Source organism: Pararge aegeria, chromosome 11 (genome assembly GCF_905163445.1).
Source record: "Pararge aegeria chromosome 11, ilParAegt1.1, whole genome shotgun sequence".
NCBI classification, from domain to species: domain Eukaryota; kingdom Metazoa; phylum Arthropoda; class Insecta; order Lepidoptera; family Nymphalidae; genus Pararge; species Pararge aegeria.
Genome location: NC_053190.1, coordinates 11,631,819 through 11,656,659, shown reverse-complemented (window position 1 = coordinate 11,656,659; position 24,841 = coordinate 11,631,819). Strand labels below are relative to the sequence as shown.

The following is a 24,841-nucleotide window of genomic DNA, read 5'->3' as shown; positions in this document are numbered from 1 at the left end:
TTTTTATTGATTTCTTAAATTATTATATTGACCTTTTCTTTAGACTATTTTTATAAAATTTTTAGACAATTCATCTGCCTAGTATTTGAATTTAGTACGCAGTGAAACCGCTCGCAGGTAGCCGCTGGATCCAAGTCGCAGGTAGCCGCTGGATCCAAGCGGCTCAGAACCGTGGAACTTTGAACTCCCTACAAAAGACCTATGTCCAGCTGTGGACGTCTATCGGTTGATGTGATGACGCAGTGAAATGAGGTTTATTATCCAAAACTGTTTTGTAACAATATTTAGCTTTTTCTCTTTTAATTGGTACTTATCTATTTAGGATTAATAAAGCCATTCATTAGCACCCAGGTAGGTGTACCCTCGCTGCTTCGGCAACTAGGATGCCGTCGATGATGGGCCCCGCCGCGGTCCATTATTGGAGTAAAACCGGGGCGGGGGTGCGGTAAAATTGCTCATAGGTTTATCGACGGATATAGAGTTTTTAGTGGGTGCGAGACCCGCACAACAACTCATTTAACCCCTACAGATTGTTACTATGCTACGCTCGGACTGCGCGCGTCCTGTCCGCGAAAGATGAAAATTGAAAATGTTAGGCTGCACCCGAAATTGAATATCTAATACCTAACTTCGTACCTATTTGTACCTACGTATTATACGGCCATCAATATAAGTAGGTATAACCTACGATTCCTAACAAAAAATATTTAAGTAGGAAGTCCGTTTCATTTTTGAATAAAAATATTATTGAGTATTATATATAGGTAGAACTGGCGAACGCATTCCAGGCGCGCGCGCGACCGACACGATAACGCAGCGCAGACGCACGAGGCGCGTCCGACGGCCATACCGGCGCGGCGCGGCGGAGGCTTCATGCTCCAGCCTACAGCGGGCCTCGGTCGGTACCCGCGCCACTATCTTGCCGCATTCCACTGTTCCAAGCCGCGGCGCGCCCCGCGCGTGCCTTCATGCCTTGCCGACCCACGCGCCCTCGCCGCTTCACTCACTCTACTCGGCGCTCAGTCGTTCCTGCGCGCTTATAGAGATTATGCGCGCCGTCGCCGCACTGTGAAACTACGATCGCGAGATCGCGCGTACAGTGTAGTGAAGTGCCTATGGATGCGGTTTACAACTGAGATTAATGCTATTGTGATCTGCTTTGGATTTGTTTATTAATGGTGAGTGAGGTGTTTGCCAACGACGCCCTGGACGGCCGCAGTAGATGCGCGCGCTTTCACGATGCGGCCACTTTCATTTCATACACATAGCTCGAATTCCGCGCCCGCGCCGACACCGCGCCGCGGCCGCTGACCCTGCGCCCGCGCGCCCTTCCTCACCACTGCTTGCCACCACTCGGCACTGAGCAGCCATACAATCAGACAATATACCAAATGGTATACAGCACCTTACCATTGAATACTCAACTATCTTTTGCATACCAGCATGGCCTACTAGTAGTCAGAAACTCTGACTTAAACAATGAGAGAACGTAAATTCTTGCTCAGCCGTAACAATGTGTAGGTACGTATAGTTAACAATAGTGGGTAATTTATGATAGGTAGGTATTATTATTCAGAAACGAGTAAATTGTGTTAAGTAGTTCGTTACTTTCTATTCTACTCCGCTGATGGTCCTATTAATTATTTTAGTGAATAGGTACCTTACTAAGCACGAATTTAACATCACTATAAATAAATATCAAGAGCCTACTAACTACTTTGGCTTTCGGACCTATAATTATCATCCTCTCTGAAATGAACAGTGATGAAATGTTAATATTATTACCTATTCATTAACCATTTCAAGGTAATAATAAGATAATGCGTGATCAACTCATTCTAAATCTTGTTAAAAAAATTTAGGGCTTCCGGAGAACAGACCATAAAGAAAAACCAGCAGGACACGGTTAAATCAGCAAAATAAAAAAAAGTATTACACAGATAATGTATACGTTTTAGAATAAAATTTTTATTAATTAACGAAACATAGGTAAGAATTTAAATACCGGCCAGCCGTGTCATGAGGTCATAGTCGAGCAAACCATTAGGGCGTATCAACAAGCCACTTGGTAAATTATAAACCCACACGAATAAAACGCAAATGTTAGCAAGTTACATAGATATAAACTATACCTACTCTGTTGTTTACATTTGTGTGATGTGATCCCATAGTATAACAAGCAAGCACAGGTAAATTGAGACCATCGACAAGTATCTTATGGAAGATGGAAAGACTAGGGTATGTTAAGATGTCAGGGTTTGCGTTTTCAGGCTAGTTACCGGTATATTGAAGTGTCGAGAACTTGGTATCAATTATTGATATTCCTACCTATCAGTATTTGCAATTCAGGTCTGAAGTTTTGAGCAAACTTACACAGCGTCGTCGGGGCGGAATCAAATTTGGGTTTTCCAGGATCAAGGACACCTTCAGGTGCGTCAGCAATGAGCAATCTAAGTTTACAAATATCACTGTTTTCAATTTTGGTTTAAAGTTGCTAAGCAATTTTCGGGCGAGCAGAAGAAACGGTCATAGCGGTTAAGACTTAAAACAAAAATTACTTGATTTTGCACCGTAAGATTAGGTTATTTTGAAGGAAAACCTTATGAGAGTTCTAGATAATGTTCTAAAAGAATATAATGTCTACCAATCCGCACTTGTTTAGCGTGGTGGACTACGGCCTAAACCTTTCTTATTCTGAAAGGATTCCATTCGTGGTTCGGTAATAGCTTGATAAGATGAGAATCCATCCAAAGTAAAAACATACGTTCAGTTTACAGCATGTTCCGAAACAAGGATCCAAATGCTCCTGACATACTAATGGAGCACTAACAGAACTAAGCCTAGACGAAAAAAAAAAAAATTCAGTGCATCAAACTTACAAATGAAGATCAAAGAAAGTTTAAATCAACACTTAAATGGTACTATTAAACATGATTATGAAGAAATTATGTCAATCATAAAATATGATGATGCTTGAATTTTACAGTACCTATTGATGACATACTTAATTAGAAACTGACCGTCAATTAGGTATAAACCCCAATCCGCTAATATTACTTCGTGATAAGTGTATATTAATAGTTAAAGCAATGTAGGATATAGTCGAGTTATTGATAAAGCAAATGAATCATTAGCTACAGAATGGTTGCGAGCGCGACCGCATTCTTTCGATAGCGACGAGTGTAAATAAAGTAACGATAGCCTACACGTAATGCTCGAACGTACTATGTACCTTTACCTATTAGTGTTAAAGTATAGCGTCGTTAAGGAACAGTTTTATGGATAATCGTCAGTCACTTACTGATGTAGGTTCTAAAGTTTATAAGTTCACCTTTTAAACTTGGACCTTTCGACGATGCGGGAATAAACTTGAAACTTTAAAATAACACAGCCCATTGATTCATGAAATAAGTGTTACTAAAGTAGAAACAAACGAGGAATAATCGAGGGTAAATTATGTGTTAGGTAAATAGGTACTTAAGCTGTAGAACATATCTAAGATTTTAAAAAACTTTACATTTGAAAAATGTATTTTGAGCTACCTCTGGGACAAAATAGCTCGAACTTTGATAGCACCAAAGTTGACGATCTGACCCTATGTGCTTGTATGAGAGCCTCCCTAAAGTTTCGTACACTAAAGAAATCTGTAAGACCTCGTTAGAGCCTCGTTACGTTCAGTCTATTATCAACAGAACCCCTGCTGGGGTGATCCGTATCATTCTGACATAAGCAAATTCTGCCGGTATTTCTGTCGTCGCCTTAAAAACTAAACAATTGTTTAGCATGCACAAAAGAGATCGCGGCTGAATTGCGAATCGACTGAAAAGTTTAATCTTAAATTTTTTGTTGTAATTTCGTAATATTTTTCGTGAAGTTATTAAAGTTGCTTTCTCGTTTAAGTCGTATCATAATCATGAACCTATTTACGTCTCACTACTGGGCAAAGACTTCTCAGAGGAGAGGGTTGCAGGGAGTGTAGAAGTTTGATAATAAACACCAATTCTCACACGTTTTTCAGACTAAAAACAGACTGCGTTGGTTTGGTATTTAGCAAAGTCGGTTTTTGAATATGTGACTTTTTAGATTGCACGCTACTGCAATCACACGTCATGGTAAGTTATGATGCGGCCTGAGATGGAGCGTGCTTGCCTAGAATATGCCTATTCACTGTTGATTTGAAAGAACCCATATTATAAATATCGGATGCCGGCAAAAGCATTCCAATCATTGTTGTGCGGATATGAAACAAGGAAGCAAAGCGCTTTGTAAAAGCCCATGGGATATCGACTAAGTACGTAACGATGTAGATCCTAATGATGCATTGCAGTTCGATGGTAGAAAGGTGAAGATGGAACCAAATTTAATAGTTCCTGGGCACACTCTCGGAAATATTTTTAATTATTAGCTTTTCAAGGGAATCAAACATCTATTCTACGTCTAGTCTACATATATGTAAAACAAAAAACAGGCAACTTTACGACAGTATTCAAAACTAAGACTACTGACCATTGCCTCGTCAAAATTATACTGTTTTCAGTATCAGTCCAGAGTTAAGAAACTGAAATTGGCTCTCTTAGCAATAAGCTCTTAACAATTTATTTATACGAGAAGAAGTTTGTGCTTCTGTGGAATACTGACGTTCTGACTAAGATAGGTATCCACTTAACCACTTATATTATGCACGTTTTGAATGTATTTCCTAATTTTTTTGATAACCTAATTAAAACAAGATTAGAATCAACGATGATATCTACAGTAGGTAATAAGCGTATCCGAAGGAAACGATTTATTAATTAACATTTCAAGTCTTTTTTTAAATCAGGAAACCACCTAAGTAGGTGAATAAAATAACTGATGTTAAACATACAGCTATAAATTAGAGACTATTAAAACGCATCAATCAATAAGGTATAGTACCTATTACGTGAATGGAAAGTTAATATTTAAACCACCAACATAAATAACCAAATACATAACATATTGTCTAAGAACATGTTCTGAGGTGTCATTTATATAAAGCTAAATAAAAAAAAAAGTAGGACCAGTAGTTAGTCATGACATGGTCTTTAAAATCCGGTCCGATGGGGATCGTTCCTAAACAAACGCCGGATTATGGCCATACCATAACTTCATACTGTTTGGTGGGATACCGAATGATAGTGTAAGATGGGAAGTTTGTCAGTCCTGAACAGGTTATCTAGACCGAATCTATAAGTATTTCATTTTATCTAGAACATTTCTGTGTGTTACCCGATTTCTGCCCGACTTCCTCAGAGAGAGGTCGGGTTTTGTGGTACATACTAGAACCGGAGAAATATACTTCGCCTTCTTTTTAATCTTTGTTTTAAAAAAAGAGTCAAGGAAGTCCAAACACTATTCTCTCGGATCTCCTTAAATTCGCACCGGTGCAAGTGGCGCTCCTTTCACGACACCCGGAGAAAAGAATTTTGTCTTATTCGTTGCTCCTTTATTTAAATATGTACTATTTAAGTAACTCGCTACTGTAATATTCAGTTCGTAAACGATTCAAGTAACATTGGAGTTTATAAGCGCAACGGGTGTTATACCTACTTACTTGCGATAAAAAATAGCAGCACATCAGCTAATTATCAAAACTAGTTTTGACTCGGTATGGTTTTTCTGACTAGTTTCGCCGGAATGCGGTCTGATGTAAGGCGTTTAAAATGCGGAGGACTCTTTCAAGCTTTACGGATAAACATAAAATTAACTACCTTTAGCCTGCAGCTCGGACCGCTTATCAAACCGGCTTGTGTACTTACTTTATATACTAATGTTTAATTAATATCTTTTGTAGAAACATAGTTAAACTTCCAGTATAAACGACGAGCGGAATAGCATTGAAAATTTTCAGATTTTTAAAACAAGAAAAGGCGGAGGTTTTCATCTCTTTTCATTATTATAATTTATTTACACCATAGACGTTTTGATTAAGTTAAGTTTCATGATTGACACCGTGTTTTTATAAATGCAAGCGACTTAGTCCCATTAAAATATATTCATTTTACAATGCATACGTAACTGTCATAAAATGATTCCTATAAATAGGTGCATTAATACATAAAGTAACAAGTACACGTGTTAGTGTGTACACACAACAAGACGTACCGAAGCAAAAAAAAATCTTGAATTTCCTTTTTGAGGTGGGATATATACTTAAATAATGTAGATTTCGTGAAGAAACTTACAATTATTTTATTTAGGTCGATGGACCAAATAATAACTATATTTGAGTATACACTGTCGTATAAAACCGTGGTAACACCCAACTGAATCAAAAGATAAAAGAGGCAACATTTTCAAATCTAATGTAATAAGTTTTATACGTAACCTACAAATAATTGTAAGAGAGAAAAAAACAGTTCAAAATAATTAAACGTGCCTACGTTGCGTCCTTGTGGTCTACGGGTCACCTCCTCAACTCTATGTTGCAGCACCAGTAAGTTCCTGCAAAAGAATACTGCAACGCTGATTTTCAGTACTCTGTCTCGATCACGTTTTTACTATTTCAGTTATCCCGATCGAATTTCAATCGATTTTTCCCAACCCATCGCTCCTCAATTATAAAAAAAATACTTGTAGATACTCCACATAAACTTCACGGAACACGTACAAAAATCCAGATGTATACTAAAATACAGTAAAACGTCACATATTAGCGACAATCACGATGTACGCATTCTTTTAATCCATATTATCAAGCGAAGGCTCTATCGCTGACGTCAGTATGACGTCCCAGCTCGTACAATGCTATGCCACGTGCGGTATCTGCGTATTTAGCGAACAACTGGTTATTATTTTTCTTACAATTTTGTTAATTGTTAATAGCATCAGCAATGGCTTTTTTATCCTATTTTTACAATAGGATTTAGGAGGACCAGGTTTTGTGAAGTCATTGGTGAAGTCAATAGATTATTACCATTATACTAAATTTTCTAGTGTACTGTTGTGTTATGACTTCTGCTTTAGAACTGTTAAAAATTTAGTGAAACTATTATATTGTTAATTTTTTTTACTGTTTCTCATCCGCGTCATAATCCGCATGGAATTATTTGAGAAAAACATTACTTTCAAATTTGCTATACAGATAATTTTTTTCAATGGAGTTGCATTAGAGATTCAAAAGAGTTTTAACCTCTATGCTTTCCTCTTGGTGATAGTTGGGTCGTGTTTATGTAAACCTGGTCAAACATCCACTGCCTAGAACAACACACGCCCAATACAAGGCCTATTTTAAAAAAGTACGACCCATTATCGACCCACTACCGGACACAATTCTCGTCCCACAATAAAAAGGACTCAGGCCGTAGTCCACTACGCTAGCCCAGTGCGGATTGGTGGACTTCACAGGCCTTTGAGAACATCATGTAGAACTCTCAGGCATGAAGGTTTCCTCTCGATGTTTTTCTTCACCGTTGAAGCAAGTGATATTTTAATTAAAAATTAAAACGCACATAACTCGGAAAGGGTGGAAATGCGAGCTGGGATTCGAACTCGGCCCCCTAAAGTGAAGTCAGAGTCCTACCCACCGGGCTATCACCGCTTCATGTAATGATTAGCTTTAACTATAAGATATCACATATTCTAGAATCAAGAGGGAATACTAATTTTTCGCCCCAATCTAAGACCTCGGGTTGGAAAAACAGAGAAACGCTATCTACAGATGAATTGGTTTACTGAAGTACGCTGTATAGCATGATGATGAGCTATTTTTTTTATTGAAACAGAAAAGAAGCATCTTTGCCATAAGTGTTAGTTGTTTCCTTAATTTTGTTGTGGGTCATTATGCCTTCAACATTTACAATAATAGTTCTGCAAACGATTTCATATCAGTGTCGTCCGATACGATGAATACACGATTTCAATATAAGCAACTTACTAAAAAACGTGTTATGCTAAACGATAAGGTTTGTTTATATATCGATAAAAACTCCATTATTATGCAATGCAATATAAGTCAGATCGGAATAACCTAAGGATATGAAAGTAGATACATATCTACATCTGAAGCTCGCTCAGGATTCCTTAAAATTCCGTTCATAACCGTCATACATAACAATGTGCGAGTGTCAAAAGTGGTGGCGAGATGTCGAAAAGTGGAGGCAACGTCGTCCGTAGGTATGCGAGGACGCAAGATGCGGCTGGCGTACGGGGAGGGGCGCTCGGCATCTGAAGGTCGTCCGCATTCCTCGCGTCGCCGACCGCTGCTGCCTGCTACCGCGCTTACGTAGCGCCCCCGCCCCCGCGCCGCGCCCCTCCTCGCTCGCACCCGACCGGTTCCCCCGCCCCGCCTGACCGCCATCACAAACTATCGCGCATTTATTAAAACAAAATAATACCAGCCACGTGCGCATCGCTACATGCGCGGAGGATTCCGTACCCATCTCTACTAATATTATCCAAAAAGCGTGTTAAGTATATCTATGGGCCGGAGAGTCATATATGAGATATACTACTTTTTATCCTGGAAATATACAATTTTTCTATGTAATAGATCCAAAGCGCAATTTTGTTACTATCTTTGCATACACCAAACCCAAACAAACTACCGTAACCTTAATACCAAACTTTGAAATCCCTAGATGGAGTATCTAGGGATTTCAAAGTTTGGTTTTAACGTATTTTAGGGCTTGCAATAATTTTATGATATAAGAACTGTACATTAAGGGGCAGATCTATTAAGATGTATTCCAGAGAGTGAGCTCACTAACAGTTCGATTTCGTTTCTCCTTTTACCTTCTTAAATGATAACAACTTAATCTAGCTGGTACTTTGCTGTCACATCGACAATATAGTAAATTAAGCTTAATAGCATAGCAAATTAAGCTTAATTTTCATAATATGTCACATCAACGCCGAAACTATATTATATCTCGTAGCTCCCTCCCCATTTTATCATCGCGCCGTCAGGCATCGTAGAGATCCGCACTGTTACCCTTAAGAAGAAAGGCCTGTACACTGTTAATCCCTCTCTCTAAAAACAGAAGGCTAATGAAAGGCGGCGGCAGTTGATAGTTTAAGGTTTCGAAACCTATAGGTACCTACATGACGATGATGTTGAATTTAAAGGTTCTCAATATTGAATGATGAAAAGCAATATCGCTGACCTAGGCTCGCCCAATGCGGTAAACTAATGCGTCGTCATTTATCCTTTTCTCCATCTCTTGCGGCAATACTCAACTATTCCTTAAATGCGACATGAAAAAATATTAATATTTCAAAGTTCTCAAATAATACTACTTAAACAATTGAATCGCTGGTTTATATACTTATTGTACCATTTTTAATGAAGGTGATAATTTCAACGTCGACTAACAAACTAAAGTTACAACGATACCGAACGAACCCTGATCTCATAGAAAGCATACAGCGAACTCAGTCGGATAGGCAAGAATTATTTTGGCTTACAGAGTTATAGCAACTTGAAACTATTTGGAGCAAATATTTCACAAAGATGTGACACCTGTAACCTTTTTTAATAAGATCTTTCAATTAAGCTTACGGTGGATGTAACTTTGGACACGAATTCACTTCGTTTTCATTTTCACTTCACACAGTATTAAAATAAATGTGTTAACAGTCATTTTATTCTACGTAGATTAGTATGCACTACAAGTTTGAAAAGAGTAAGGAACCCTACAGAAACATGTTCTTATGGCTATCAAGAGCCGAAGAGCCGCAGAGGTACCGGATGCGATGAAATTTATTCGCGTCTAGTTTTTTCGAAGCGAACTCGTGGTACTACATTCCAAGAAACATTTTATAATAGGTACGTATTTAAGTACGAGTACCGCAAAATTTGCTATTTTGTTTCATTTAAAATGGCGCGATAAAAATGTTTACATCTATTCATATTTTGCTGAATATTAAAATAACAAAACAGGTTGTTAGTTGATACCGCAGGTAGCCTAGGAATGTTGCAGAACAAGCTACAATTCGGCTTGGACGAGATACTTTTGTTTATTATCCTGTTATTATATTATAAATACATCTATTTACATTATCGGCCGTTGAAGCTGGTAGTCGAGTGAATACCAGCCAGTTTTCAACTTTCAATATCAAAGCAATGCAGATTGCGAGAGTGTTATGCAATGACCCAACAGTTTTCAAAATTGGACCTTTATCTGATTGGGTAACGTGAGATTGGAGAATTTTTTGAACTTTCAAATATAAATCCAGGTTATCCATAAAATTATTTTTTTCGTGCGAATAATATAATCTTTCTATTGAAGCTGAAAGTTTTTGGTCGATATTATAAAAGAATCAACATCTTGGTAAAAAATAATAAAACTTACATCTATTCTTATACTCTTTATCCATCTCAACCTCTAGTAGGCTACTTGCCGCGTGTGAATTATAACAAACAAATATTACAGTGAAGTACCTATGTGCTTACTGAACTAAATGTGCCTCGCACTTTCAGCCACGGTAACTTAACTCCACTCCAACCTAAAACTAAAGTAAACTGCACTCAACATAAACATCGGTAGTAGCATAGATCCATATACACACATGCAATTTGTATAGTACCTACGTATAAACCGCCAGTAAGTGACAACTGTATAAGGCAGAAAAAAATATATTTAACATAAGCAATGGGACACGTCCAGCTTTACAAAAACTAAAAATAAGTAAACTGTGACCAAAATTATATCTCTAGGTCTATATATTTTGGGATTTGTCAGTCTATTCCACCAGTTTGAATTGATATTCTTCTAAGAAATAATGGGGGATGAAAACTAGCATATTTAAACGTTTATGGAGTAGGAAGGATTTATGAAGTTATGACCCACTGGCATGGTTTTGTATTGCGTATACTTATGTGTAATATCTAATCAGATATAATAAAACGGTTAAATTCAATTATAATGCCTCAAAGTTTGGTTTCTACTCACATACCACACAACAGATTAGAGAAACATTTCTAATATATCTTTATAAACCAATCTATCAACCCTTGAATTGAGCAAAACAATATCAGGAACTTTGCGTCTAATAATGAAGCAAGATATTTCCGAAATAATACGCGATACAATGTGGGGTTTCAAAGCAGCAGGTAGCAAAAAGCAATTGTATGCGGGGAAAAAAAGAGCGGAATGCACATATGGTGCAGATCCCAACATTCTTGACAAAACAACCTTTTGGCGGACTATAAATGCTAGTTGATAGTTCTTATAATGTGCTTTAATTCAAACCCAGATTTTAAAATTATGCGTTACCCTTCGAATAAAATTGAGTTTGTACTTATTTAATTACACCAGGTATTTAAATTTGAAGTCCGCGCTAGGGAACCCTGATGAATATGTAACCCGAAGTTATTCCACTACAAGTTAGCCCTTGACTGCAATCTCACTTGGTGGTAAGAGACAATGCAACCTAAGATGATAGAGGGCAAACCTGTAAGGATTATTTCAGTTATATTTAACCTTTACCCCTAATCGGTTTCTTCCCCGCACGTCTTCGTCGGAAGGGTGCTAGCTAGCAATAAAACTTATGTGCATCTAACCCGGATTCTCGTACATATAAAACCACAGTGCTTACCAAGGATGACGTCGAAAGCTGAATGTGGTCAAACAATTCATTTTATAAAATAGAAAAATACATTATGCAGAGAAAAGAAAACCGCATGGTAAATATAAATAGGTCGGTGAAGACAATTTTTTTATATCCATAGATTATCAAATCAAGTATACTGGAAGCGACGTTCTTTGCGTGCCGCTTAATATGTTATAACCGCAAATAAACTATGAAACCGTGATAAAGCAAGTATTCATGAGTAACCAAATTGTACTGGATATCACCAGGCAATCAGTATCACATACTTTGACAATCGGGATTTCCACCCTTTGATGTCTTCCAACTTTGTCCTGTGACCAATGCCTTTCGTCTTTTTCGGCATATTTTTTGATTAAATGGTCGTAATTCTCGTGCCCCTTTTAGACAAACTTTTTCATTATAATGGTTGGCAAAAGCTCACATATTTGTTCGATGCCGATGATCCACGCCTCACTTATAGAATTAATTGCCAAATATACTGACCAACGTAGAAGTCAGATGCGCAAAAATATTGAGTATCTTCATTCTTGTCATTCACGTATCACGATCTACACTGAAATATGTTGTGCAGTAGACAGATCTTTATGGAATAAATCAATCATCCAATTATTTATGTAATGCCAGCAACTGGGTCATCTATTTTTCATTTCATTTATACTAAGGGGAAGAGCCTCTTTAAAAAGAGTTAGAAAAGCTATTCCCCAGACTTCTTCAGTGTTTTGTCAGGCTCTAGACTTTCGTATGCCACATTCCGGGATTCCTGAGATATTTTACCTTAAAGCAGCCACGTGCTTGATCCAAATATTTGTTTATGTCTAGATCGCCAGCCGTTGTCTACCAAGTTCTAGTTAATCAAATCAGGTGCTGCATTTGATATTTCAGTCTGTTAATTCCCTAATCGAGTAGTTGGGTAAAATTAAATGTTTTTAAAATTGTTACAGGGAGAGCAATAGACGTCTCGAGATGCGATATGCGCGCTCTGTGTTCGGTTCGAGGGCCGCTGGGCTGGGAGACGCGCGCGCTCGGCGCGGGCGCTCGCCTCCTGGCCCTGCGTATGCCCGGCCAGCCTCAGCCAATACACTTCGTCGTGGAAGCAAAGGCAAGGGTCAAGGAATTGAAGACTTTGGCTCACGCGCACTCACAGCTTCTAGGCATGGCCGATACCGAACTATTCGGTTTAGCTGTCATGCAAAGTAAGTTATCCGTTCAATACAGTTTTTGCATACCTACACTAGTATAGTCGGAAAAATGTAATAGGCCCGTTTTGACATTTGTGCAAGACCATAGAATGTAACTTGGAACGAAACTGAAAGAAACAAAAAAATAAAAATCAACTACATACAGTGTTTTAAAAAATAAGTAAATTTTTTTGGGATGTTAAATAATATGAAAGAATATATCGCGAGTATTCTTTTTGCGCTTACTTCATAGTAGCATGCAATTTATAATTGTTGCGAAACGTTCCGAAAACAGTGACGTTCTCAGTCTTTTTTTTTTTATACTAGAGCTGTAACCATTTTTTTACTGAATATCGAAATTAAATATTGTATAGTTATCTTTACTGCAAAGAATAAGCTTGGTTCTCAAAATGGGTTCTAAATAATGAGTCTGAGATGATGTATCTGACCAAGCGGCTCATGACTGAAGCGTCCCCGCGCAACTTCGCAGTTTTTCGTTCCTCATCTTGTAAAGTTGACTGTGCGCTCGTTTAAGTTTGATATATATTGTTTACTATTACGTTAACTATAGCTCTTCTATTTTGGACATTAATTTAAACATAGTGATTTGACTCGATTTTTGTGTTTGTTGTTATATAGTACTAACTCTGTTTCAACTTTCAACATGTTGAAAAGTGGACGTATAATCAACAGCCAGTCACGCGTATTGGTTGTGAAGTTAAAGGAATACTTTGAACGAACGAACACTTTACAATACATAATAATATCAATCAAGTACTGATACAAACTTGAATTGATTTATCGTGAGTATCGAGTACAGAGTCTTATGGTTCCATACTAGTTACGTCGCGATGACAAATGTCAAAACGGGCCTATTACATTTTTACGACTATAGTACTAAGAAAAATGCCCTCGAATTATAGACAGTACACAAATAGTTTATACCACTATGTGTAAATCATGAAATGAGTTACAGAAGCTGCAAATTAAAATTACTGGTACTAGCTATTAAACTAAAGTTTGTTGAAAAATGAAACGAAAAAGAATGCGTAACGTAAAGCAATTTTTTATATACTTATTAAAGTTCAAATTTATATAGCAGAAAGTATGATTAAACTCTCCTGGAATAGTTTTTCTTAGGTGTTATTAATTAATTTAATTAATAATTACTTATTTTTCAGATGGCGAATACTTGTTCGTGGATCTAGAAAGTAAACTTTCAAAATATGCGCCAAAGAGCTGGAGATCTTCACATACGCATGTAAGTTATAAACATGATATGACAATTTTGATTCTAAATATTCTTATGAGGACGTAATGAAAATGACTTTTTTCTTTCAGGGCTTAGACGCGAATGGAAAACCTCTATTGGAACTTCATCTAGTAATTCAATATTACATAGAAAGTCCGTTACTATTACATGATGACATTGGGCGCCATTTATATTTCCTTCAACTGCTTGAAAATATACGCACAAGGGACATGCTGCCTGCTGAAATACTTCTACTGCTAATTGGCTTAGCACTGCAAGCTAAATATGGCGATGAAGATGCTTATGAGGATCAGGAATATTTTAAAGTCGAAGAACTTGTACCGCCGTCACTCACTGGTGATTGGGTATTATCGGCTATACGTGCTTGTCACCGTGAGCATCGCGGTCTTACAAAATCAGATGCGGAAGTCAGATTTATTCGTGAGGTTTGCCTTCTACCAGATACAATCAACTCGCACAGATATCGGCTTAAGAAATCTAAAACAGAAACAGAACCGGGATCAATGTGGCTTCTTGTCACAGCAAAAGGTATTAAGATTCTGCCTGACAACGGTCCTATATCAAATTTCATATGGAGTTCCATAGGAAAGTTAAGTTTTGATAGAAAAAAGTTTGAAATAAGAACAGAAGAGGGAAAAATTACATTGTATTCTTCGAGTGAAGAAAAGTGTAAATACTTATTTGCATTATGTAAAGAAACACATCAGTTTTCTATGAAAATTTCATCAAAATTAAATGAAATTCTTAAAAAGGAAGAGGATGAACGAAAAACTTGTTTCGGCTATTCAAAGTCATTGACTTCTCAATACTGTCAAAACAAAAATGAGCAAAGAATATCCCTTATCTCCTCTACAAGCTCAAACACAACTTCTGGTATCGTGAGTGACAGGGTGCAATCCGAAGACGAGTTGGAAATAATGATTGATTCACCTCCGGCTCCATCCACTGAAAGCTTAGCATTTGCTCATTTATTAGATTACTCAAAATCTTATATGATTCGATACATTCCTCAAGAAGCACCGTCATTAAAAAAGTCTTCTTCGCTTCAACAACAAAAATGTAAAATGCGAATTAAAAAAAGTAAAGAAGACGAAAGTGTTCCTAAATACGATTCTTCATTAGAAGTCGGGCAAGCTTCAACAAATCAAACCGATGAGACAGGGTCTTTACCAGACCAAAGCATTGGAGCTGAAAAATTGACAGATAGTCCAATCTCAAGTAAATTAAAATGTACCGGATCACAATGCTCGTCTTCATGTAGCACTGTCATATTAAAACGTGGGGGCTTAAGTACACTAAGTAGAGTATCTAATGCAAGCAGTTTAGAACTAGGATATAGTCACACAGCACAAAATTCTATGCTAAGTGATAACAGTAATGTTGGGATAGACGGATTATATACACAGGACACCGCATCCGCTTTATATGATGGGCTAGGACAACCCGTCACTGCTGCTGCATCGAGTGAAACTAGTGGGGTTTATACAATGGGTAGTTCTGAATTAACAGCACGTTCAAAATTATATGCTCATTCCGAAGAAAGTCGTACAGAATACAGTGAATCACATTACGCTAGTTACGAAATATCGAAGGAAAACGATTTAGCTGATTTCGATAGTGTATCATCCATACTAAAAAACAAATCGGAGAGAACGAAACATTCACCGAAAGGTTTAAGATTAACCACTCCTACAAATAATTCTGACTGCGTTGATGGCACACCTCAATTTTGTGATGTTGAACACGACGATAAAGAAAATATTTTTCGTGAACGCAGCAATTCGAATGTCAGCGCGATTTCATTTCATGGTGATGGAAGCGATCCAACGGATAATAAACACAACTTACTAAGTGCAAGTGAATTGAGTGATTTAATAGTAGGTAGAGGTGTTTATCCTAAAAATAAATCAGTGAGCGACACGTTTGATTCTGTGTCAGATTACGTAAGATTGCCATTACCATTTTCTGGTGATAGTTACCTTCAAGGTCATGAGGATACGGCACCTTCAGACGATAACTATCCTAATAATTCGTTCTTTGATCGTCCCCCAACTCCACCAACAAGAATCGATAGCCGCAAAGGACTTAATTTGTCTCTACCTAATATACTGGATTTAGGTGAAGAGGTGCCAGTCTTCCCACTGTGTCCTGATAAACCGCCACCACCATATGAATATAAGCATCTTACACTTTCACCGCACGCTGCAATACCACCTAAACCACCGCCTGCTTATCCTGGCACACCAGTATCGAATTGTCCTATACAACTTGATAAGAAAGAAGAGGTTGCAGCAAGAGTTGTAACATCTAAGCCAATGATTAATATATTGAAAGCAGAAGCAGGCGAAGTCAATGCTTCTGGTGAACGCACATTTGCTAGTCCAATGGTTTTGGAACACCGCTTCCAGAAGTCAAAAAGACATCAAGCATCTAGTCGTAGAGCTGAAAGATCTAAGTTAGCACAGGGACTTAGCAGTAATCTTTCACCCTCGAGAGAAATAGCACCACACATAGATTCTAACGTCCTTGTTGCGATGATGAAACTTCCGCCACCACCACCACCACCTCGTCGGCCCAGACTGCCACCACCACCGCCAGTATCACGCCTACCTCCGCCGCCGCCTCCACACAACCCAATGTTTCACCAGCAGTTATATAGTGACGTCGATTATGTCTACTATCCGCTTCAAGATCCATCTATATCCCAGCAAAACTATGTGGACCATAAAATAACAGAATCACGAATTTCTAATTTGCACAAAAGTAGTATACAGTACCGAAGTACACCATACCTATCGACCTCTTTGTCAGCTTCATCTCCGTATGGGTCCATACAAAATCTTTCAGACTCTTATATTCAAATACCTGGCACCCGAACAAGTTGGTACTCAATGACAAGTAGAACATCTGTTAGTAGCCACTCTATAAATTTGGAAAGACCTCCAATAATGTCTTGTCTATCTACACCGGAGCCTAGTTTTATTCGAACGAAATCTCATGAAAATATACTTGCAATTAAGGATCCACCTCGAATAAAAACGAGGCGTATGCCACCACCGCCTCCACCGCCTTATGAACACAAGAAAAAGATTCCTTCCCATTTAAAGGAGTTAAAAGGACCAAATTCTAGCACATTTAATAGTGACAATAGTGTAACTAAACTAAAATCCACTAATTGTGATTTAGATATAAAAACTCTCAGAGAAAAAAGTAAAAACTTAGACTTGCCACTAATTGCTGCATTGTGTAATGACCGATCGTTATTAAAACAAACTAAAGCTTTTGGTGCCACAAAAATAGTTAAACAAACAGGTAGTGACTGTGAAAGTGACAAAAAAAGTGCCAAGTCTGCTCAAATCACCACCGATAACATAGATATTAAGAATAAACAAGAAATAAATGCAAAGCGTGTAGTGACCGGGCCTCAAAAAAAAATATTAATAAGAAATCCAACAGATAAACTTCCAGCTTTGCCCGGATCTGAAACTCACACTCCTAGAGCTCTATCCAATACATATGTTATGCACCCAAACATAGGGAAACTTAAAAAGAGCCAACCTAGCTCATGACATTGCTTTAAATCTAAGATTATTTAAAAATAAGATTTTCTTGTTGTGAATCCTTCCAGTGCTATGATTTTATAGTTTTCATCCACCATTTTTATCGTAACAAAAGACTGACATTAGATAGTAACAATCCCACTGATATTAATGAATAGATGGTAGGTTTTTTCAACTATCAAATATTAGAAAAAAATTATGTGGAAATCAGAAACTCGGCATCCGTGTGCTCGAGTCTTAATAATACAAACTTTTTGTATCAATCGTTACTTACAATTGACAACATTTCAAATTTTTAATATGCTTACATTATCGTTTGAAACTAGTGAGAAAAGAAATAATGTAACCCTCAAATTTAATGCATCTTAAAAAATTCAATGATGTCTCAGATGCATTAAAACGATAATGGCCATAATACTCAAATTAGTAGGACAGGTCTAAAAGCAGTGCTGTACTTACTATTCACAATATTTCCTGTAAAAAGGAAATTGCACTATTTTCAGACCAGTCAATTTAGTCAGAATTATCAGCATTGGCCTTGCGACAAGGACATATAATATATTAAGAAATGCATGTAATACTTTGCATGACAACCAACACATATTGGTAATCACAAAAAAAAAATAATGCGCTAAGAAATGACGGATTTTATCAAAGCTCTAAAAAAACTGCTATCCTTTTCCACAGAGGCTATAAAGGAAACCAGTAGTGCTTAACGAAATCTATAGACTAAATCGGGTCTAAAACTACTTTTAGACCCGATTTAGTCTATAAATTTCGTCACACTAAATTAGGCACTAACGGATGTAATTTTCTAAATACCGGAGCGACGCTTTCGACATTGGTTATTTCTTTTATAACAGAAACCAAACTTCCATATTTCCAACTTCTATGTGTCAAGCCAAGTAAGTTATAAAGGAAAACAGTGTTTAAAAATCTCTAAGCTGTCAAGTCCAAAAACAATTCGAAGAACGTTATGAAAGGGATAGCATTACTTTCAGATTTTTTTAAAATTTAATTTAATGTTTGTGTCTGAGACTGTATCGAATGGCGTCATCACAAGTTAGTTTTGATTTATTTCCTTAGAAATTTGTAGAAAAATTCAAGATAATTCTTGAAATGTTGTCAATTACATCTGTAAAACTTAATCGTTTCATGCTCTAGGATTTTGAGTTCAGTGAAAATGTCTAAGAAGAGTAACAAACTGTAAATTTTAAAATGTCTATATTAATTTTATATCACTATAAATAAATAATTAATAATTGCCTATCAATTTTAAGTTTACACATGTGTAAATTGTACAAAAGTAATTTATTTATTGAAATAATTCACTCAATATTAATTCACTATTAAATAGTGAATTATTTTTAAAACCACAAATATCATTTTAAATACTCACTTTTTATATTATTCTGAAGTTAATGTATTTGATATGTAAGTATCTGAAGTCATTACTAAGTCCTAGTTAATTATAGACGTGTAATATTTTTCACAACTATTTATTTCGATTGCAACCATGTACATAGCAGTATCTAAGTACATCTATTTTTCTAACATGTACAAATGTATTATAAAAGTAAAGTTTCTTACATGAATACCCCCGAGTATTATTTAAATACCTACCTACCCTATTTGATTGTGCGTGAAATAGTAAAGATCGTTAAATTCTTGGAAATTAAAGGAAGGTTTATTGCTATTTCAAGTATTTTGTGTTGTAAATAACTCTGAACTGAACTAAACTTGATAGGTATGGCATTAAAGTCCAGTAGTGATGTCCTTTTCCACAAGGAAAATAGTAAAAAGGGCAGCAATACTTTTATTTCTAGTCAATTTATTAAGTAACAAAAATTCAAAAATAACATTAAACAAGAGAAGTATGATTTAAAAAATATAAAACAAACGCAGAAGAAAGAAAAGACGATAGTATGGCATAATCTTTATGTAGGTTTGTTCTTAACAACTTGAAAATGAACTATAAAAAAATAATAAAGATCGTTTACATTATAAGACAGGTAAGGAAAAATAGACTTTAGATATTTTTGTACAACAGAATCATCAACAATACCTACATAATATTGTGAGATGATCCCAGAATACAGAACAAAGTGATAATGAATTGTACAGAGAAAACTGACGGGAATTTTACGTGTTTACTTTGAGCGTACATTATTTCGACATTTTGTTTATTTAATCGTTAACTTCCTTTAGAGTTTTATATACCTCTACGTAGACTTCAATCTAACCCAGCTATAAGTGATGATGCCGTCTAAGTGGGTAGCAGGCTTATAAGTGTTATGATGTGATAATGATTCTGATACATTTTTAACAAATAGTTAGTTCTAAAAATTAAAATTATTAGACTTTTAAAAACATTTCACAAAAATATATCACTTATAAGTTAACAAAGTATTAAAATATAAAAATTTGTAAACACTAACAAGCAAAAATAACGTAATAACATTTTTATGAACACTATAAAGAGATTATTTTATTAAGACTATTAAAATACTCAAATACAAGCTTTAGAAGATCTAATTAATGTTTGTTAAGTAACATTAGAGATTATACTGAAACTCTTTGGCATATTTTACAAATACAACAAATACTCAATGCAAAATCGTTAGGTAATATCATACATTATTGACTTGATCTAACGTTATAACTTAATATTAACTGATAACTAAAATCTAGGAAACTTGAATATGTCACTTTGGAAGATCTAATTAAATTTGTTAAGTAACATCCCGAAATTATACTGAAACTCTTTGGCATATTTTACATACTGAACGAGTACAAGGTACTCAACTCAAAATTATTAAGTAATATTAACTGTATCTAACGCTATTACTTAATTTAATAAGTACGTAACATTAAGAAACTTTAATAAGGTAAAATATTCTTTATTTACCTAAATCAGATTAACTGATGAAGTGAAAGTTTGATAATATATTAGAGATAACTTAGACAGAGAGAGTAACATAAAAATAACTAAAGATTCCTCATTTTTCCAACTTAAACATGACTGCAGAGTAGGGCTGAAACGTAATTTCATCAAAATATAAAACTTGGCCAACCAAAGAAGTATTTGAATTAACTACAACTGTTCCACCATAGAACATCATAGATAGGTCTGTAGTTATTGCTTTGTTGCTTAGATTTACAACTAAAACGCATGTATTCCGACGTGGATACCATCGTTCAATCAAAATAAGGTTATCCACTGTTTCACGCATCCCCGTATTTTTTAAAATACTGTCATCCTTATAATATTCTTTTGAATATATTGTTGGTGTGTTCAATCTGAACTCAATGAAAGTTTTAATAACATTTAAGTAATGATACCTGGGTTCCAAAGCAGATTCCGAAATCCATGGAAGAGCTGGTGCAGCATTGCTTACTTTGTCATTGTTAGGGAATGTCATCATGGCAACGTTATTTATAGACGCATGTTCATGGAAATCATGCTCAATATCATGATCAGACAAACCGCCAAGACCTATCTCATCGCCATAAAATATACTAACAGTACCAGGTAAAGCTAGCTCGAGAGCTGTTAATGGTAATGTATAATTTTCATATTTTTCAGACACTCTATCACTACTAATACTGCCAATATTCCAAAGGATCCACGGATAGTGTTTTTTATCAAAAAGAGACAAAATATTTTTTATATGATACTTTAAACCAGTTGTGCCATTATGCAAATCTAAATGAACCTCAATGAGATCAATCAAACTCAGAAGCACTGTTGAACTGGCACCATTAGCTTTCTCAAATGATAATTCACTGGCTATAAATATTTTGCCATTACCTAAAATTTGTTTCCAAAGTTGAAGTGATTTTTCAAAATTAACATCATCAACAAAATTTTCCAAATTTTTTAAATAAAATCCATCTACATTTTGTGCACGCGACCAATACGCAATTGCTGCAGAAGTTGGATCCTTACTTTCTTGAGGATCAATAGAGAACACAAAAGTATCATTCACATTATATGCTTTTAATGGTTCAGTCATACTCAGGACAGGGATATCTAAAATGATATTCATTTCCTTTTTGTGTGCCACATTCACTAATTCTTGGAAATCCTTTAAAACTCCCACACGCTTGTCTATTTGGAGCAGAGATGTTGAATTATAATAGTTGTAAGGGTAATCATTAGCTTCAAATATATAATTGAGGCGAATGGCAGAGCCACCTAGCTCTTTAATGTAGTCTAACTTTTTAATAAGCCCCTTGAAGTCCCCAAAACCATCATTATCTGAATCTTTAAAACTGGCAGGAAATATTTCATAAAAGACTTTACCTTGGTACCATGGAAGTTTGGGATTACATGTTGTGGGTATATTAATAACCATAGCAATAATGGCTCCAATACAAGCAACAAGACCAGTGAGTACAAACCAAAGTAGGATTTTCCTTATAACACTCCAATTCCAATTAACAAAATTTGGCAGCTTCCTGTTGTTAACATTTATGCTTCCATTCAGTTTACAAATTTCAGGCTAGAAAAAAATGCAAAGCATCAATACAAAGTGAAAATTTGTGTGAAATTGAACCAGCTGTGCCCTGCAGTTACACCCATGACCAGTGTCAATGTCAGGTCGCTGGCTTGCTACTAAATCAACATTACTTCATGAATGGGCTGCCTAGTGCAAATTTTTTTTCAATCAGTTTGTTTCAGACATACAAACAAACTTAAGCTTTATAATAGTGGGAATAATATAGATATGGGAACTTTGATCATCCATCATTCAAAACCTTCAATCACATAAACATTGACAGATCTTCTGAAAGTTTCTGACCTGTGTGATGTAATAGAAAACATAATGTCATCATACCTACCTGGTAGGTATGATGACATTTGATGTTTCAATTACATGCCACAGAACATAAAGGAAAAAAATAATGTTTACTCAAGTCATTGGTTGGTTTGGTGACCTATTTCCCTATCCTATTAAGTGCTATATATTTCCCTCATACATAAAATATGTGATGTGTTTGCATGTATTTAGAATCCTTAAATGTTACATGAGGGTGCTGATGGTTTACACTAAGGACTTTGCCCTCTATCACCAATAATATTGACAAAATCTTTACAAAAAATGGCATTTCCAGTGAGACAATAACTTTAAATCTTCTTTATATGTGACAGAGTTAAAATGTAAATTCGACAAAAGCTATCATGAAGGCGCCCTATTAAACCAGGTCAGGATCACAAGAAAACTACTGAGTTTTCTCATGATTTGTGATCAAACGGACAGACAAATATAAAATGAAAATCGGTTTTGGGTTCCACATTGATATTAAACCATTCCCCTGTTCAAATTTTTAAACTTTCAATGACAGGCAGTTTTATAGTAAGATAAAACTTGAACACTTGAACTTTGTCAACATTTTTCACAAATGCTACAAGAGTTGTAATTTTTCCGCAATAAAAAGTAGCCTATGTGGTAAATCAGGGTGTCATCTATCTCCATTCCATCTCTCAGTCAAGTTCAGTAGTTTTTATGTGAAAAAGTAAGAAACATCTGACTATCCATACAATAATTTGCATATTTAATATTTAGTATAGGTTAGATATAGATATAAAAATGGCATGTACCTGTCCCATGATTATGTCACCATTTTTGCTAAGAGTTTGGTAGTCTAGCATACTAATATTGTTAATTAGTTGAGCGCTAACTGGATCTTGAACTACAGAATTTGAATCTCCCGATGAACTGGAATCTCCAGCACAAGCATCACCTGAAAATTTTAAAAACATAAATAGCTACCTCTATGTTACCATTAATCTGTTTTTCAAGTATTTTCAGCTGTAGTACAGCTTCTTGAGACAGAACTTGTCCAGAAAAGTACTACCGCTTTGCTTATTCTTGCCACAAAGCAGTATTGCTGTGTTCCAGTCTGAGGAGTGTAGTGGCTATATCACAGGGCAGCACTTTTTATGCCTCTAACATATACCCTGCAAAGTGTGGCTCTGTTTATATCCAATGGGTTTCCACTTACCATGCCATCTGCTTGGTGGGCATTCAATTAATACTATTACAAAAAATGGAAGATTACATTGGTTTTTTGCCTAACGCTGTTCAGACCAAACGACAGACAATTAACATATTAGGTGAAAAAATCTAGAGTGTTACATCAGATCATTTTCGTAATATATGCGCGTGATTGTTTGCTTATTGATTGTGGTGATTGTTATTGGTTACCATTGCAGGCTAATGTGCAGTTAAGTAGATATTGTCCACTTTGATTTTGATACGTATTCTTTCATCTACAACCTGGAGGTATTGACTCACCTGAACTTTGCAGATCAATTTTGGGATCATCATTGAGTGTTAAAAATGGTCCTTCGTTCATTTCCTCTGAAAGCGGATGCTTAAAGTCTAACGGAGTCGGACTTGGAGTCAGGGGCAAGAGAAGATATGTAGAAGATTTCACACCGCGAAGATAATCCAAGGTCTCAAGATCAGTACCATCATTATTACCACTGGTTTCCGGTAAATCATCCATATTTTAATTTTTCTAGCTCACTCACGAACGTAATGAAATTAACAGTAAAGTCTATATATTATACCCCGAGACCATACCGAGTCCACCCCAAGACCAAAATAACTACAGAAAATAGAAGTACATAATACATTACATATGTATCAGAAATGTCATACACTTATTTACTGGTCTGTGTTGTCAAAATCAAAAATAATGATACCAATTTTTAACAAATATATTGTCAATTGTCATCCACATGATTCCAGCTCAGACTAAAATTGTAAAAATAAAAATTGTGTATATAAATAAACGGATTTATGAAATGTGAAAGTAGGAGATTAAGAAGTTGCCATAGTAACTTGAAAGACTTAAAGAATAATTAATTAAAAAATACAAGAAATGGTAAGGCAGAGCTTTTTGTGACAGAGCTAGTCCGGCCAAGTACTTCAGCCATGCTTATTTCTGCAATCTCAAAAAAGCATTGTTGCAATGCTGTCCTCCAGTCTGAGGGTGTGCTGGCCGGTGTATAGTCCTTTCGCTTATAGACTGTTGCCGTTGTGTCGTGCCACGTCGTTTTGGCCTGTGCCGCATTTTGTCAAAGAACGCGGCGTATATCCACAGGAGGATTTGGCATTTAATATCAAAGTGCCACATGCCATGCCGAGTGAAAGGTCTTGTTTGTTGACTTTGGCAGAACATGTTTTTTCGTAGTTTACTCAGTACCTAGGTAAAGTACAAAAAAACGACTAGGTATCGACATT

General features: G+C 36.1%; 2 protein-coding genes across 2 annotated transcripts; one reads left to right on the top strand and one right to left on the bottom strand.

Moving 5' to 3' along the window:
- Nucleotides 1–949: 949 nt before the first annotated feature.
- Nucleotides 950–18,232, top strand: LOC120627542 (protein expanded). Its single transcript, XM_039895546.1, has 4 exons — nucleotides 950–1,178; nucleotides 12,516–12,767; nucleotides 13,934–14,013; nucleotides 14,094–18,232. The coding sequence occupies exons 2-4, from the start codon at nucleotides 12,545–12,547 to the stop codon at nucleotides 17,592–17,594; spliced, it is 3,804 nt and encodes a 1,267-aa protein (XP_039751480.1). The 5' UTR covers nucleotides 950–1,178; nucleotides 12,516–12,544; the 3' UTR covers nucleotides 17,595–18,232.
- An 835-nt stretch (nucleotides 18,233–19,067) lies between these two features.
- On the bottom strand, nucleotides 19,068–24,468 carry LOC120627544 (4F2 cell-surface antigen heavy chain-like). Its single transcript, XM_039895548.1, has 3 exons — nucleotides 23,888–24,468; nucleotides 23,191–23,333; nucleotides 19,068–22,090 (listed from the first exon to the last, which is right to left on the bottom strand). Exons 1-3 carry the CDS (start codon nucleotides 24,099–24,101, stop codon nucleotides 20,585–20,587), a joined length of 1,863 nt encoding a protein of 620 aa, XP_039751482.1. The 5' UTR covers nucleotides 24,102–24,468; the 3' UTR covers nucleotides 19,068–20,584.
- Nucleotides 24,469–24,841: the final 373 nt, after the last annotated feature.

Coding starts and splice junctions, on each gene's coding strand:
- LOC120627542 (XM_039895546.1), top strand. CDS start 12,545: ATGCGCGCTCTGTGTTCGGTTCGAGGGCCGCTGGGCTGGGAGACGCGC. Junction 12,768..13,933: donor CGGTTTAGCTGTCATGCAAA/GTAAGTTATCCG, acceptor CTTATTTTTCAG/ATGGCGAATACTTGTTCGTG. Junction 14,014..14,093: donor GGAGATCTTCACATACGCAT/GTAAGTTATAAA, acceptor TTTTTCTTTCAG/GGCTTAGACGCGAATGGAAA.
- LOC120627544 (XM_039895548.1), bottom strand. CDS start 24,101: ATGGATGATTTACCGGAAACCAGTGGTAATAATGATGGTACTGATCTT. Junction 23,334..23,887: donor AATTGATCTGCAAAGTTCAG/GTGAGTCAATAC, acceptor TAAAATTTTCAG/GTGATGCTTGTGCTGGAGAT. Junction 22,091..23,190: donor GTGACATAATCATGGGACAG/GTACATGCCATT, acceptor ATTTTTTTCTAG/CCTGAAATTTGTAAACTGAA.